The following is a 17,709-nucleotide window of genomic DNA, read 5'->3' on the forward strand; positions in this document are numbered from 1 at the left end:
GACGTTATGTAGCCTTCCTCTCCACACACCTATAAAATAGTTTTGAGGATACAAAATGTCAAGGAAGTCCTGACTGCACATCCCAGGCAGGAAACAAGAAGACTGGGTTGAGAATCAGTGTTAACGTTCCCATTCTTCATAAGTTTCAAGGGAATCTACTTGCTCAGTCTGTATATGGGGTAAACCCTCATGCTCAGAAAATGATACTAGAGAGATTACATAAAATTCTTTTTGGATATGGTTTTCAGAAAGTAGATTAGCCTGGCAATTTTGTGTACCTGAGTGACACTTTTTCAAAAGTGCTGATATCTGCAAAGGTCAAAATTGCTTTAGACAATTGTGAAATTGCCTTTCTTCTTCTGATCTGGATCAGGCTTGGTAGATCGCATTCGCGGGCTGTTCTTGCGATTAAGCCATTGTTGTACTAGTGGAAGTTCTAGCATCCGAGGTGAGATTTGTAAAATGTGAACTGAAAACAGCATGGGCAGAGTTAAAGCAGGCAATGATTGATGTAGTTTTCCAAAACAGGGATCCCCTTTTAAAATTTTGGAAGATGCTGAATTGAAGAATTGAACCAGGTGATTTGCTGAGAGGGACCAGGCTCCATTCCAGATGCCTGCTGAATCAAGACTATCTGGTAGGTCTTAGGCAAGATTTGGTTTCAGCTGAAGGAAAGGCTCTAAGTCAACAAGATAAAGTATATGTCAGACCAAGCTGTTAGTACTGGGCTGTGTTTTCAAGACCCAACCCTATCAGTACCAGGACTATTAGGTCACATGCATTACACACATCACGCAATCACTTGGACTGTATCTGATTGTCACACCCCAATTTCTCAGGACAATGACCCAGGTTTGCCAATTCCCAGGTCAGGATTAAGGTGAAGCAACACCAGGGATCCTTTAACTCACAAAACTCAACTTTTATTTGCTCACAACAAGAATTGGCATGCTCACCACCAAAACTGGTATGCTTACAACAAAAATTGGCATGAAAATATGTCAGTAAACTGTGTAACATGGGCTAACCATACACCACCAAATATATACTACAGGCCTTGCTTATTTGGAAATCAGTTCTGGGAAGACAATAAGGAGAGCCCTCCCATTGAGTCACGAGGTTCAGAGCGGACGCCTTTGCTTTCTAGACTCCTTCTCAGAGAGGAGCCCAGGGGCAGCTGGATCCGCTCTTAGTCCCAGACTTGGTCAACGGTTTATGTCTAAAGGGATTAGGTGTAGGGATTACGGAAAAAGAAAAGGCAAGAAAGAACAAGACAAAGAGAGAAAAAGGAACAGAGAAAGATCCTGGGTCCAGCATTGGTTCAGTCAGCTGAGGGGTCCAGTCAGCCGAGGGGTCCAGTTCCGGTGGGCTTGTGCACGTGGAGCTTCAGTTTGTGTCCTTTTATCATCCTTGCCCCTCCTTTGGGCGGGCATTAGGTTAATTAGGTGTCATGAGCGGTTTGTGAGCCTTTGGGCTTGGGGGTCGTTTGGGGAGTAACTTCCCCTTCCCTGTATGGTGAGTTGCCCTGTTCAGCACATCAGAACAGCACATCAGAACAGGGAGCTGTGTGCCCTCCAGCACACCCTCCCCCTCCTGTCGCTGATGGGTGCTGATCTGCTTCTCTTCACCTGTGGTTCCTTGCTAGGCAGAGTTCCTTGTTATGCAGTTAGTCCTTAAGCAGAACTTGCCCCACCACAATGTTTGAGACATTAACTCTTTCAGTCTCTCACACTGACGCACTTCATAAAGCCTGCAGCTTATTTACTATAGCGCGCAATCTCATTTCCATTTGGGGGCCCTCATGTACCAGGTACAGCTCATGACCTGCTGCCCAGCTGCATTCTGGTATTCAGGAGTGGGAGGGTAGCTGTGGCACTAGCCACAGCTGGGACGTGCATGGGATGGAACACTGGCGTGAAAGGAACCTTTTAGAAAGTGTTTTCTGTAACCGAAATCCTACAAGGCAGCTTCTCCACTTTGTGTCCCCTGAACATGTTTCTCAGGAGTAGTTTCCTGAGCTGGCCATCAGAAAGCCAAAAGAGTTGCAGTCAGTGATTAAAAGAAAAAAACAACCGCTGTAGTTTTTAAGTGGTGGTATATACGTTTTTTCCTGATTTGAGATGCTAACTTCATCTGGAAATTCTTGTTGAGATCCGTGAAAGCAGAAAGTAGCATAGGATCCTTTTATGCTGTATGAGAGGGCAGTTGCTGAGACAGTAACTTTGGGAAAACCCCTAGCTGGCCAAGAACATCTACATTCAGTTCAATATGGTTTGTGTTAATACACAAGCACTATAAAACAAAGAAAGTATTTTAATAAGTTGCATTTTTTACTTTGGACTTTGCTCTTACAGTTTATATTGTTACTGTAATCCTGAATAAAAATGCTGCCTTATATGGTATTGCTGAATTTCACTTACTGAAGATGGAGTTACTTTACTGACATCAAACTGAATTATGGGTATTTTCTAGTTATCTGTTTCAAATCATAATGGTCTGAGACTTGACATGTGGGATTGTCATAATAATACTTCTCTGGTGCAGAAATATGCTCTTAAGATGACTTCAGCAAGATTCATTATTTCTACTGTACCACTATACACTATTTCACTATACCATTACATTCATTTTCCAACACTGGTATTGACAAGCTATGACTGAAACAGCCCTCAATAGGTCAGTGCTGTTCTGTAATGCAATAACCTGTGCAGATTTGAGAAACTCTGTGAGCTGTCTTGCATCCTCCTGTAAGAGGAATGTAATTTTAGCAATGCAGAGCAAACTAATTGTATGTCCAGATCTTCCCTAACACCTTCTGCAATCAGTGGAAAGACTCCTCTTCATTTTCATAGGCTTGTAGTCCAAAGCTCCTGGGAACATTATTGTTCTCACCATTTCTTTGGCAGGTTTTGCTTGGGCTGAAAAATTCAGAAAAGTGGAAGCGTATCTGTGACTTAATCTGCCCCTTTTCACATCCTTGGGACGTTACTGCATGTATTCCTCTAGGTTATTTCCCATTACATGCTGTGTGTGCAGGATACTCATATAAACATGGCATTTGTTGGTGTAGTGGCACAAGAATTTGTACTGCTCAGAAGATGGGAAACAGTTTCAGCACAGATCTTCAAAGGAGGCCTTATAATGGGGCTGCAAAGCAATGTGCTCTCTTCCATTTATATTAGGAAACCACTGGCTCAAATTGACTTTACTGTCAGCATCAAAAATCTGCTGAAGCAGATGAGACACACAACTTTATAAGGTTGTTTACTTTGTTTTAGATTCTTGCACAGTTTATTATTTCTTTGACTGGCTCTCCAGCTTCATGTTCCACCCTAACTGCGTATTTAACATTCAGATCCTACTGTTTGTGCTCAGGAGAGTACATATCTTTAAACTGTTGCATCTGGATGTAGCAGAGGTTCCAGAACTACTGATAATCTTCCATCTTTTATTTGTGCTTCAGTATCAGAGCAATGCTGAGTAACGTAAGACAGTGAGTTTTACTCTCTCCCTTTGCTCTGCAGAAAAGGACTGCCAGTGAACTCATGCAAATGGGATTGGGAAATTAAATTTAAAAAAAAAAAAAAAAGAAAAAAAAAAAAGCTTATATCTGATTATTTCCTTCCTATGCAGTTGTGAGCAGCCATACCATTGGGGTTGATTTTAGAAGTCTCTAAAGACTGTTGTTGCACACGTCTTACAGACTTTAGAAGTGGAAAAGAAAGTCCTGGCTTTCATTTCAGAAACAGCCTCAAAGTTAAATTTGGTTCCTGCCAAGCTGACTTCTGATAAACTGGAGCAGGGCTTTGAAAGCAACACAGTCCCTTGTATGCTACATGGCAAATAGCCACAAAAATTATTGCTGTTGCAGGAAACAAAAACTCCCCTTCCACTGCTTTTGCAGAACAATGAGCAGGCATAAAGAACGGTAGCAGCTAGAGTGGCTTGGTAGGTTATAGGATGGGTGGGGTTTGAAAAAGGGGTGCCCTTGCCAAGATTCAGGAGAAATTCCCCTTAATTATGATGGCTTTCAGCTGGAAATACTGATTTTGTCTCCTGTACTATCTGTTGCAGCTGTTTCTGCAGAGAATGCAAAAGAAAATGATGGGAGAAATAAACTGGTTTTGGGGGAGGTCTGAATTCTTCCTTTGTAAGATTTCACAAGAAAAAGTAGATCTCGATTATCTGTGCACTTCACTGTTTTGTCAGCTTCTGTGAGTTTGTTTGCTTTGTTTTTGCACAGTAGTTCAGAGAGAAAGAAAACATCAGCTCCACACTAATTGCACTTCTTCTGATACCAGCAATGAGAATTTTTTTCCAACATGTCCCTAAAATCCTAGCAGGTTTTGCCTGAATGAAATAAAAGTAGTTGAATTCTTTTGCTATAGCTTGGCTATAGCTTGTACTTTAGCTGTGTCACTGTTAAGATTCAAAGGATCCACCTTTTATTTATTTCAAGGGCCATTTACACCTCTTTGGCAAAGAAATTGCAGTGTGATAAAAATGTTATCTTCCATCACATAGTGTAAATGTGAACAGGAGTCAGCCCCACCGAATCTTCAAGAACTAATAAAATAAAAATTCACATAATAACAAAACTGTTTCTGGACATAATACTAAGGTATTTGTATATTTATATAAATAGCATTGCATGGTCTCTGAAGACTTTCACAATATCATACAACATAATACTATACAAGACATCAGCTTAAAAACAACTGTTTTATTTCCTTGCAAAATCTCCCAGTATTATATCAGTTAAATTGCCTTCCTTTTGCTTATCTCAACAATTTGCTTATTGGCTTTCTGATTCCTTTTTTTCCATTGGCTTTAATTTAAGTGAAAAGATTACTTAAAAAGTGAAAGGACTAATTAAGATCTAAGTGAAAAGATTAGTTAAAAATAATTGTCCCTTATTAAATACATATTCATTCAGCAAAAAACTTAAACAGAGGAACCGCTTCAGTGAGACCTAAATTCTTCAGTTCTGCTTAAAGCTAAACATAGGCTTGTGGGTTTTTTTTCAGAACAGGCCTGAACTCAAGTACATTTTAACGAACTTTCTTGAATCATTGTCTTAAATACCTGCCTAAATCCTATTTACTTCACTGAGATTCAAGTGTATTGTTTTATGTGTACACTTAAGCGCCTTATCAGGATTTTTCTCTGAACCAAGGCTGAAGTAGACATGGGAATGTTTTGAACTTTTCAGAAAAAAAAGTTAGTGAAGTAAAAGGAACTCTACAGCAATTCTCTCCCAGCTGGTAATGTAGCCTAGGGTTTGTTAAAAAATAGAGAGTTATAAAAAGTAATGTTGGAAGATGAATTTGATCTTTGATAAGAACTAAGGCCAAGGGCACATTTTATTTTACAGAGATACATTTAGGAAGGTGTCGGGAACTGCCATGATGAACATCCTACTGAACGACAGATTTATATGAAATCTGGCTTTGAGAATGGCCATCATGCAGTCCAGCAATAGTTCTTTCCTGGGGACAAAAGGAAATTCACTCCTAAGAGTCCCTCCCATTTGGTAAATATGGAGAAAGAAATCCTTTTTATTTAAAAGCCTATTTGTTTTTTAACATTCAACAGATGACAGGGATGGATAGATTCCTACTGACTTCAGTCATTACTGGCTTAATACCATGAGCCTACTAAGAGTCGGTAGTCAAACACTCCCACATTTTTAAATCCAGGAGCAGCCACATGGGACTGCTACCAGCCTCCTGGTATTTGTGTCAATAGAACAGAATTTTCTGACCAAAATAATATTGCAAAGATCAGTTGCCAAGGTTTGCATAGTTCTCGTTCCTTGAAACACTGCTGTTAAAAATGTTACAAATACATATGCTTGTATATGTGCATGTATAGGTATGGCGTGTGCAAGAGAGAGATGTGCATATATAGAGAGACTTTCAGGTTCCACTTTTGTGTCACAATTATTTCTAACCATCTTGGATGGATACAAGACACCTCAAGCAATAGCAGGATTCAATGTTTCAAGTTTTGTTCAAATGCTGCTTACAGGAAATCTGAATTAAAATATGCTTTTAAAATGTTCTTAGTGCTAGTCCCTTATAAGGATTTTTCTCAAGGCTCTGATAGTACATGTTCTGTATGAGTTTCTACTGCAACGTAGTAGGATAAAAGTGTATTGAGCTTCAGAATGAACCTGTCAAGTTCAGAAAATGAAGAGAATGGCACCTTAGTCTAATGTAATTGCTCCCTGTAAATATTCAGAGAGCAAAATCTGATTCAGTAGCAAGTAGCTTGAAGAAAGACTTTCATGCTTGATATGCCAAAACCAAACAGTTTAAGAGGTTAGAATAATAACTAATAATATTTGATACTACTGGAAATATTTTATGTGTGTAAGCAGTGCAGTTCTCCAGCCTGCAGGTGGGATCAAACTGTGTGGCATGGAGAAATTTCTGTGCAGATGGATCTGCTAGTTAGAGAGGCAGACCCTTTAGAGTTCTCCACTCATGTTCCACCATCCACAATAGAAAAGCTTGTACTGTATTAATAGTAATACCTCACATATGTGTTCATATGTTTTAAAGCATTTCTGTTGACTTGTAGATTCCCCGGCAACTTTAAAGTGAGTATACCACAGGAATTTCAATAATATGTCATACCCAAGTTGCTGTTCTGAATAAGGATCATAGCTTTAAACCAGTGTGCTTCTGTTCAATTTTATACAGTCTGACTGGAATTTCCTTTCTAAGCGAACACTTCAAAGCGTGTTTTATTACACTTTTAAAACATTTCAAATTTAAATGACAACAAAAAGAAAACATTTATTGCTCTAATACATAATAGCAAGTGGATATTATTATTTTTTGTAAAGTATTTTAAAAACCCCAAGAACTAAAATATGGTTTGATGATTACAGAGACTTTAGTATGTAATTATACAGTGCTTTAATCTATATTCATTTTATACACAAAATAAAGTTCATGAAACAGTAAGCAGCAAACTCTGCTATGTATATGTGTATTAGCTACAGTTAGCAGCCTGATCCAGAAGATGCTGAGCACCCTCAACACATTGACTCCAATCAGTGTTAGAAGATGGTCAGCAGCTTCTAGGATATGGCCCAAATGATGCACTGGAAGGCATATGTGATAGCAACAACAATATTTTAATGGACATTTTCTTATGGAATCACTAAGAAAATATATTTTAATAGTCATTGATAAGCACCAGCTCACAACACTGCATGTGGCTGCATCACTTGCACATTACATTTCCTGACACGCTGCATCTACAATACATCTAGAATTCTCAGCACAGAGAGAACTCAGAGAGTTGTTACGCACTTACAGATTACCACAGGGAAAATGTAGGTTTTAGTAGCATTTTCAACAGTGAAGTTGCAACATTATTTTAGTGACTATGTTCCTATGCAAAGGAAAAAATAAAAAGTAGTCAGTGACATACTTCCTGAAATTTTAATACTGGCTTTCAGGTGTTAACAATCTAAAGTGCTTTCATGTTTCATACATTTTTAAAAATTTGCAATTCATACAAAAAAATCAAAATATTTATAAACTTATTCTATACACTTGTGAATGTACCATTTAGTCTATTCCTGTTTCCTCACCCAAAAAATTGGCATTGCCGTCTCCCAAATCTCTCTTTTGAAACCAAGTCTGTGAGTTTGTTCCTTGAATATAAGCATCCAGAAAATAGCAAATTCCAGGGATATCACTGGGAAAATTTGGTGGAAGCTCTTCTCTTGAGCGAGGTGTGAACACAAAACCCGGATATTCCTTTAACAACCTAGAACAAAAATGAATCGTCTTGATTAAAAATGAATCAGTCACTAATTGTTACTACAAGTGCCGACATTCAATAATTCTTCAGGTACTGCAGGGCAGAATGTAGCAGGGCAGAATCTAATTTAATATTTATAAGTTATTTACTGATAATATAAAAAAATACTGTTTATTTGATAACCTTGATAATCTATTAACTTGTGCACCAGTGCAAACAGAAATATTGGCTCTCTGTTTTTGTCTTGTCAATGTTTTGCATGTAAGTGCTATGTTTGTTGTAAATATTTAAAAAAATTATTTAGTACTGAAAGCTAGCTCAGATTTGCACATGAAACTGGCACCATAATTAATGTTTCAACTAATGAAGGACTGAAAAGCTTATTAATTAAACTATTCAGATCCTCTTGCCAATTCTAATAGTTTTGCTTTTTCACACATGCATCCACTAAACCCAGTGGTCTTCTGTATCTGAAACACAGATTGCTAATCTGTAGGTATAAATACTGATGATTGGTATATAAGCTTCCAAACAATTATTGCAATACACAGGAGTTGTGCAAGGTACCATAATGTTAGCAATATGTGTTTAGAATTGGTGTACAAATCAAAAAGAAAAAAACACTAAACAAAAAGGAGGTTAACACATCATTCACTCAGGGAAAAAACCAAACATACCACAACAACAGTAACAATAGTTTAACCAAATTGCCTATTTTCTAGGCACTCAGAGAATTAATTCTCTTTTTTTTTCAACAGTATAGTCATTTCAAATATTGTCTTGAGATGAATACACAGCCATGCAGAAATCTACGTATGCCACAAGTTATAGGCAAGTCTTGTGTGGACGAATGATTTTAAGAAAAGACTGTAGTCAGTATCATTCAAAATTATTTTCCGTATGGATGTGGAAAAAAAATCAGCATTGGCCAGCACTGTTCTTCTGACATACATAAGCACCAGCGATGCTAATGCTATCTCTGTATTTGTTTAGAGTGCATGATTGAAAAGGTTACTTACTGTGTGCCTGAATACCTGTGCTACTTTTATCTAAATCACCTATATGAGATAATCTAAAGTTTGGCATCCTGTAAGTCACATAGCACATGCTGCAGGGGATGTCAGGATCCTGGTCCAAATTCTCAGTCTGACATTGGACACAGAATCTTGCCACAAGACATTATCAGATATATGGCAGTGGGTACAAGCAGAGTAGGAACAACTAACTGACTGTCCAGGCTGCAGTGAAGGTAGCAGAGCTTCCTTAAAAGGAAAAAATAATTTATATCCATATTCCTGGTAATTTTACACAGCCAGCAATATCACTTTCTACTAGTAGATTAACTCTCTACAGTTCATTCTTATAAAACTTTTGGCCACTCTAGAAGAAACAATAGTCTCTATCAGCTCAGTGGCATAAAATTCAGACCTGGACCTGGAGTTCAGATGTAGACTGTTACCATCAAATTCAAAACAGTTTCCTATTATTTTGCCTGGCACCTATAAACACTATTCTTGGCCATGAACATGTTGTAAGGTGATTTTTAAGTACAATTAAACAGATAATACAAAAAGAGTATGAGGTTTGAAGGACAAAGGAAAGATGGTGTATTTCCCATGGGAGAGCCTGCTAGCTGTCTGCATAATCACATAGTACACGTTACTAAGAATGTCTGATCTGAGTGGATAAATAGTACAGCCTAAGTTCCATACTAAAAGGTTTAAACTGAGCTGGGATCAAGACCTGTATGAACTAAACACTGGAGTAGTTGATTCATTGCAATCTATTCATTAATCTTCCCTAACCAAGAGAATGAAGATGTGTAGAGTGATGTTTAACAATTCTTCAGTAAGGTTGTTACTTTCAAGGGCACCTGCAGCCAGTTTGGCATCCAGTTCACACTGAAAGCCACATAGCTCAAAGAGGAGCCAGCTACATGAGAGAAGAAAAAAAAAAAGCAACAGGTGTACAGCTGCAGGGTAAGAAGCAAAACTGGCCCAGGCAGTCCATTTATTTTAAATGTAACATCTGAAAAATAAGTATCAGCTGTTCTGTTTTGCCCTTTTTCTCACTGCTGCTGGTTGTATTCTGACTAAAAATAACCATGGTGCATTTATGAGCAGTCAGATAAAAAGAGAAAAAGGAAAATAAACAGCAGTATTTCAGAGGGGGGGGGGGGGGGAAGAACAGGAAGATAATCAACTATTACAGTAACTACTTCAGGTGGAAATTTTACAGGTATGAAGCACTGTACCTGTAAGTTGTTGGGCTGACGTTTATTTTTCTAGGTATACTGCAAGATTCAAACTTATTGGCAAGAGTTACATTATTTCCAAAAAGGCAGTAACGAGGCATTTTAACCCCAACAACTCCAGCAAAGACAGATCCAGAATGAAGGCCAATACGCATCTTTAAATAAAAGACAGAAAACAGCATTATTAGGTAAAATAAAATGGTTAAAGTCAGTTTTAGAAATTCTTGTCTATTAAAAAAAAAAAAAAGAGCTACTAATATAAATTGAGTTAGTACAGTCTCCTTAAAATGTCTGTATTCCGGTCATCACTTCTTATGGAGAGGAAACTAGCTGAAGTTTACCTTGCTTTGCATTTATAGTAAGTAATCCTTCATCTGATATGACTGTGAATAACACTGGTCTCTGTGTCAGTAAATTGATCTAGAAACATCAGCAGGAGTTACTATGACACTTGGATACTTTTCTGGGAGGAATTACATGACTGGTGATAGTTAATGAATAGCACTTGCTTTGCTGTCACAGTCGGAAGACAAGTCTTAGGAAATAGCAAAGACAGTATGTATATGCTGTAGTTCCAACTGAATTCTATTGACAAGGTCGCACATAGGGTAAATCCCAATCCCGGAGTACAGAATTTTGATAAGTAATCAAATTATACAACAGTTGAAACATTCCGATATCTCTTCTTTGTAATTCATACTCAGATTTTTGAGTTTTGCTCTAGCTGGTGCTGCTTTCTAGGTTCCTTTTTTTTTTTTTTTTTTTTTTTTTTTTTACATGTGTTCTTATGCGCATTATACATATGTAGACATGTTTTCTTCAGAATAGCACTCTGACGCACTAATGGCATGATGTTGGGAAGCTTGTGTATCTACTATCTGTGCTATGCTTTACATATCAAGAGAATAGTATATCACTATGAAGAAGTCACAATTTCTAATTTTGAGTGGAAAAGCAGAAAAGCCTACAACAAAAGCAAAATCCACCCACACAGCAAAGATGGCTGAAATATGTACATCAATATACAAGTCTGATTTAAAGTAAGAGGTTTGCAGTTACATCTTTTTCTTTGACAATTGATACATAAAATGACAGTAGACTCTGTGACATATTTGTTGCTTTGCAAAACAGCCAATGCTTTCATGAAGCATTTCATTAAAATAGATGCATGCTTTCATTAAAAATAGAAAGATTCAATTTTCTTCTAAGAAGCTTCTAGTAGGTATTTATAAAATTTTTTTCTCCTTATTTTAATATTACTTTTTAAAATGTAATAGCATTCCTCATTCAGAATTATAGAGGTAGCATTTGCGTGGAAATTATAAACAGGTTATAACATTGTCAAGATGTTTCCAGATTTTTTAAGTGTAATTTAATTTGATATTGTGAAATACAAAACAAACGACATTTATTTATAATATAATACTGCTGTTCTCTCTGTGATAAATGTGGAGCATGTAATCCTCTCAATAACTATTTTCTTTGTCTTGGAATACAAATATTCCTTGATCTGAAATCAAAGAAGCCTGAAGTCTTCTAAAGGAACAAATGAACAGAAATGTTAAAAATCAGCAAATGAATGAAATAATGAACTAGGACACCTGTATTAAAAATAATAGGACCCCATTCCAGGACATTTGAACTTAGTAGAAGGTCCACATCATTTGTCATGCACACAGGCCTTTCTCTTTTTTTCTCAGTGAGAGGAAAACCTACATGAAAAGTTCAGTACACATGTAAGTCCTCATTGAAAGGAAGCCATAAATATAACTATCACTGAATCTAACATTTGCTTTGACAGTATTTACACCATTATCTTATGGTAGCGGCTCAGTATCTGACTGTAAAACGAGAACAGCAACAGAATCCTTTAAAGATACGTGGATTACTGCAATTGGAACATGTCTTTGATGATTTGTATTTATACCTGTTACTTTAAAAGACTTAGATGTTCTCATTGGGTGTAATTTTGAGAGAGGATTAGTCTCCTCATTAGAAAACAGTAACAGGATATTCCATGCCACTGACAAACTTACTGCTACTGAGACAAAAACTGCAGCATGTCAGTGTGCACCTATTAATTTCACTGTATTTAAGTCTTTTGGATTGATTTTCAAATCTCTGTTTCATCTTTACCTCTCCACAAAACTCTCATTCGTAGAACTAAAAAGGTCAGCTTCTCCAGCCATACACACTTGATGCCCCAACTTGACTGAGTTAATGCAATGATACAAAATTTCCTCGAGACAAAAACCCCCAAAGCAACTAAACAATCAAAAATGCCCACTTTAACCATATAAAATACAATAAAATATATGACCTTGATAGGCTCTCCATGGGGAGACACCACCTCATCTGAGAGCTCCATCATCTTCAGGGCCATCAATGCTATTTGAACAGCATGTGTTTCACTTTCTTTGTGTAAACCTCCAGCGACACAGTAGGCATCTCCAATAGTCTCAACCTAAAACAGGCATATTTGTTCCTTACTGTTAGGCTGTTTGACATATAAAAGAATAGTCTGTGGCTTCAGTAAGAATTGTACCTACATATTGACTGAGTCTTACTTGTCCTGCTAAATTATTTAAGTCACGGGCAAATCCTGCAGTATCATTCAAAAGGAAAAATTGCACAACTTGTGTTTATTGCTGGGCATGACGCTAAAATACTTTTCCTTGCTCACCTGCTGTCAGGCACCCATAGCTACATTTAACACCTATTTACTCCAGATTCACAGCACTGTCATTGAAATGAATTTTTTAAATTAACTCTTAAGTTTGATGGGTTTCTGTCTTGGCTGCATGAATGGCTGATCCTGTTGATTTTTTTTGTTGTTTTGCGATTTATCTTAATATGTCTTTCTTATAATGAAGCTTTAGGGCAAAATAATTTTTGGACTTCTATTATCCTCTGTCCCATTTAGTCTTCCTTTCCTTTCCTGCCCCACAACCCCACAGAAATGCAATAAATTGTGTACCTTGTAGACATCTAGCTCTCCACATTGGTAATCAAAGCGAGTATAAAGCTCGTTAAGCATGGTGATAACCTGCATAGGTGAGCATTGGGAACAAATGGCAGTGAATCCAACAATGTCAGAGAAAAGCATTGTGACATTATTAAATTTCTTGGCTTGCACAACTTGCCCCTGCCACAGCTGCTGAGCAACCTCTCCAGGAAAAATTGAAAACAGAAGATCTACGGTCTTCTTCTTTTCTTCTTCAAGTGCTTGATGGGCCTGCTCAAGGGTTGCTTTTAGCTTTCCTAACCTCTTCTTCAGCCCATCCTGAGCTCTGGCCTGCTCTCCTATCAGAACAACATCTCTCAATGCATTGTGAATGGGAATATCTGAGAGGTACAATCCACGTCCTGTAAAATCTTCTAGTCTATCCACACAAGGCGATCCCAAGAATAGGATGGCACTGGATTCAAAAATATAGATCATTTGGCCTTTAAGATCCATTACCTGAAACAGTTAAAGAAACAAGAATTCATGCAAAACGTGCATGGCAATGGTTTAGAAGCAAGAAGTTTTAGAGGAATTACATTTTGCTGAAACGTAGGAAAATCAGACCAGTCCATAGTCCTTACATTTTCATTTAGTTGCTTAAGATAAAACATGCAGTGCTAAATCATAGAGCCAACAAATAAGTTTATTTTGCTTGAGCCTTCTGGTACAAAAGTTAGGCCACAACTTTAGGATAAACACCTACTTATGTTTGAGTATCAGTATCAGTTTTAGCTTAAGAAGAAGAGAGAAACAAAAAAAAGAATTTTGTGCATTTTCACCTATTGAGAAAATGTTACTGTGGCCTATGAATTTCTGGTAATAACTAGTGTTTAATTCATGCACCACTTTCTTTGTAAGACAAAGGGAGAAAATCTGCTTCGATTTTATCATAGGACGTTCAGTACTCACTGCAATTTAAAATTAAAGGCGTAAATGGCAGAAATATCCCATTCTAATGATCTAAAAAAGCAAAATATTTTGTGAAGTGTTTTTATGTCATTTCTGTATTCAGTTGTGTAATGTGCAAGGTGCTGCAGAGCTACACTTCACATTGCTTTGAAAGACCATTTTTTGAAGAAAACCTGTTACTTGCTAATAGACATTTGCATATGTAAATACATGCAAAAGCAAAGCAGAGTCTACTACCCCTTGTAATCATTAAACTGTTGCCTAGTGCAGAAACGGATCTGAGATGAAGTAGCTAATCAGTGCAACATTTTTTCCCATTTCATTAATAACTGGGTGAAACCTTTATTACTGTTCTTCATTTAAGTTCTTGGAGTGTTGAGTCTGAACTGGTAATTCATCCTGGAGTGTCTCGGGTGTATATAAGCTGGAATTCAGCTGGGGCCAGTGATGAATAAAAGCAGTCATTGAATATTCAATGTTTTTTACAGTCCCAGGTCATTTGCCACAGACCCAGCTTTGGCAAAAACAGTAAGTAATCCCATCAGCTGAAACTAAGTGGGACCTTTGGCAATTACATCTGATGAAAACATCAGAATATCAAAGATATCAAAATACCAGATACCAAAGGCCGAATGAGCACAGGAAATGTCTACTTCTTTCCCCAAATCCTAGAGCTGTTGTTTCCAGATGATTGAGGGGCACTTTGATAAAGCTTTCCCTGCTTTGTGGTCTTTGTGTTGGAGATGTCTTTATTTTCAGCAGCATGGCATGTCATTGGCTTTATCTCAATTTACTGAGTTTATCAGTATTTCAAAATTATTTTTTTTAGTAAAATCAAGTTAACAGTCAGATTTTACTTGTGTAAAAGTCCTAAAGCAGAATTTTGACTGAATATTGGCTTCAGAATCTGAATTACATTAGAGTGCCCTCAATAAATCATTATTATTCAGTTGTATGCGATGTTGAGAGGTAGACAATGCAAAGTGTACCATGTTTTGTGGCTATTTTAACTCTATCTGAAGAAAACAAATTCCTCACAGAAGTAATGGTTATAAAAAGTCTCTTACCATGGATGATTTCATATCAGTATTATCCCATCTTCTGACTCGTACAGTAAACTGCATATTTAGCATTGTCATTATTCCACTGAAAGTGCAGCTTACTTTGGGGGTAAGAATTTCAAAATACTCTTCAAAATTAGGCTTAGCTTGAAATTCTCTCCTGGTCAAAAGTCTTCTTATCCCATTTCCAATTTGAAGAACTGACATATCCTTGTCAAACATAAAATGAAACGGGAAAGTCTTACAGAACACAGAGGCAGGAATCACAAGTGAAGACTGTGGTTTACATGGAGATAACGAAGGTTTTGCACTTTTGACTTGTATAGAGTACAGCAAATAAGGCTGATTAGCAAACTCAGTGCAGTCATTGTGGAAACAAGGAGGCATGAGCATCACTTCCACCTCAGTTTCATACAAAATATGAGCTGCTGCTTTAATAATACCAGATAGAATAAGACTCGTAATTTTCTTAGGAAAGAAATAATACACATTTAAGAAGTCCTGATCTTTCTCCAGGCATAATATGGAGGCGTCTTCAAGTCTGTCCTTTTTTCCTGCTTCTTGGCTGTGGCCGCTCTGCTTCAGCAGAGTAGTGAAACTGTTCAAGAAGTCCTTAAGGGTTCCTCCAATAACCCCTAATATGTGTTCATCCTCTTCATAGCATATTTTGAATAGCTCTTCACCAAGAGATTCCTGCAGAGACTCCACGGGAACACCTGCATGAAACTACATTTTAGTCAGAACTGCACTCATCACGCTGAATCTCAGGCTAACCTCCACTTTTTTTCATGCTAGACCAAATCAAATTAGCAATATCCTTCCCTGATTCAGCACTGACAGCTGAGGGCCCTCTCATTTAGGAGTCCTGCTCTAACCAAAGACATACTTGTGTTGCCTGGAAAACAGGGAGACAATAGGTTGTAGTTTGGAAAGATCCAAGACTCAGTGTTGTTTGTAGAGATGTAGACAGAATGAATGCACGTTTTGGCACAGGATTTAACCCAATTCCCTTATCTTGATATGAAGAAATAAAATAAGAATTTAAAAAGTTAAAATAAGAATAAAAATTAATAATAAAATAGGATCTGTGCACAAATGCAGATATAAGTACTATGCCTGATCCAATAAATTAAATGACCCTAGGAATATTCCAGGACACTGAGGCCAACTGGCACAGAACAGTGCACATCTTTGCTAGTAAATTTGTTTAAACAGGATAGCTGCATGCAGACTGACTATGGGGAATGTTCCAACTCCCCAACCATTACTGGAAATCATTTGGAAAAGGGTTATCTGTCACAAGCCAACTGTGTGCCAGCACCAGGGTAACAGTTTAGGTGTACAGACCATGTTTCAGTTCCTGGAAATGTTAATTTACTATTACAGATGTAGCCAGAGGGTTCCATATTGCAAATTACAGCAGTTCTCTTCCAACAGACTCCAGTCCTTCAGAAGATGAAAAGGATCAAACAGTTTTTCATGAGTATAAAACTGTAACTTATTACTGAATGTATGTTACAATTCCCTCTAGATGTTGGATTATAGGGGTAGATGATTTTATGACAGCTGAGAGATGAAACTCATCTCTTCAGCTCAAATTTAGACACTCTGAAATGTTAGTTGCAGAGATTACAGTTTAGGCTCTGTGTTGTCAGTATCAATGCAGCCCTTACATGGAGGAAATTATTCTTAGTAACAAGACTAATTTATATATACATATATAATTTTATATAGATAATTTACATATAATCTATATATTTATATATATATCTATTATCAAACAAGCTTACATTACCTGCTGCATTAGCATGATCACTGATTATTTTTTCAAAATCTTCTCTATCCCCAGTTTTTCTGTAAAGATCATAAAAATATAAATAACCCCCCTGAAAAATCAGGGTAAAACATGGTAAAAATAGTAACTGAAGTTACCTACACTGTCTTTAATGTGTACAGACCAAGTTTTGCTGATCAAATAGGCAGGTTTTGATTAATTAAAAATAGGGTCTTGATAGGATCTTAGATAATCCAGTGCATTTCTGATAAATTAAAGTTTTAGTGGTCTGAGCTCAGATTATGGATTGAGGCCAAATGCTATAGACTGTCATTGATTAAAAGCTTTTAGGTTGCAACAGGGCTGTTTTTTGTTTGGTTTGGGTTTTTTGCTTGAAGCCAGAACTATATTTCATAACGAATTGTAAAATATGATTGGAATTTATATTCAAGCATTTATTGGAATTACATTGCATTACATTCAAAAGAGGTGAGAAGGTATTCTGTTTTGAGAGGAAATACCAATAGCAACTATTAACTTCAAAATTACTTGTTCATTGGTAGTAATCCAGATTCTGTGACACAAAACTGCAGCCCTCTGAATTCTCTGAGGTCAATAAACGTCAACCTGAATATCAGACCCAAAATGATAAGAAGGGCATGTAGCTTAGATTAACCTCCATATAAGCAATAAGCTTTTGATACATGCTTTCTGAATGTCTTCACTTGAAATATCTTAGATATATTTACATGCAGAAGCAATAGAGACATTTAGATCTGTTTTACATTTGCATTATTACATCATTCAGAATAGCATAGTAATTTTTTGTTTCAAACAACTACTCCAGGAAGCAACACATAATTAAAGATAGGGAAAATATTCATATCAATAAGCCAGTCAGCAATTGCAATACACATCTGAC

General features: G+C 37.0%; 1 protein-coding gene across 3 annotated transcripts in view; it reads right to left on the reverse strand.

Moving 5' to 3' along the window:
• Positions 1-4,617: 4,617 nt before the first annotated feature.
• Positions 4,618-17,709, reverse strand: part of GUCY1A1 (guanylate cyclase 1 soluble subunit alpha 1) — a 40,181-nt gene continuing 27,089 nt past the window's right edge. For all 3 annotated transcript variants that reach the window (XM_030017202.2, XM_030017221.2, XM_030017212.2), the window contains 6 exons: positions 16,809-16,867; positions 15,020-15,729; positions 13,014-13,499; positions 12,357-12,500; positions 10,037-10,191; positions 4,618-7,788 (listed from right to left, as the gene is read on the reverse strand). In XM_030017202.2, the coding sequence (XP_029873062.1) occupies positions 7,587-7,788; positions 10,037-10,191; positions 12,357-12,500; positions 13,014-13,499; positions 15,020-15,729; positions 16,809-16,867 (1,756 nt within the window). In that variant the 3' untranslated portion in view covers positions 4,618-7,586. The remainder of the gene's footprint in view (positions 7,789-10,036; positions 10,192-12,356; positions 12,501-13,013; positions 13,500-15,019; positions 15,730-16,808; positions 16,868-17,709) is intronic.

Source organism: Aquila chrysaetos, chromosome 1 (genome assembly GCF_900496995.4).
Source record: "Aquila chrysaetos chrysaetos chromosome 1, bAquChr1.4, whole genome shotgun sequence".
NCBI lineage: Eukaryota > Metazoa > Chordata > Aves > Accipitriformes > Accipitridae > Aquila > Aquila chrysaetos.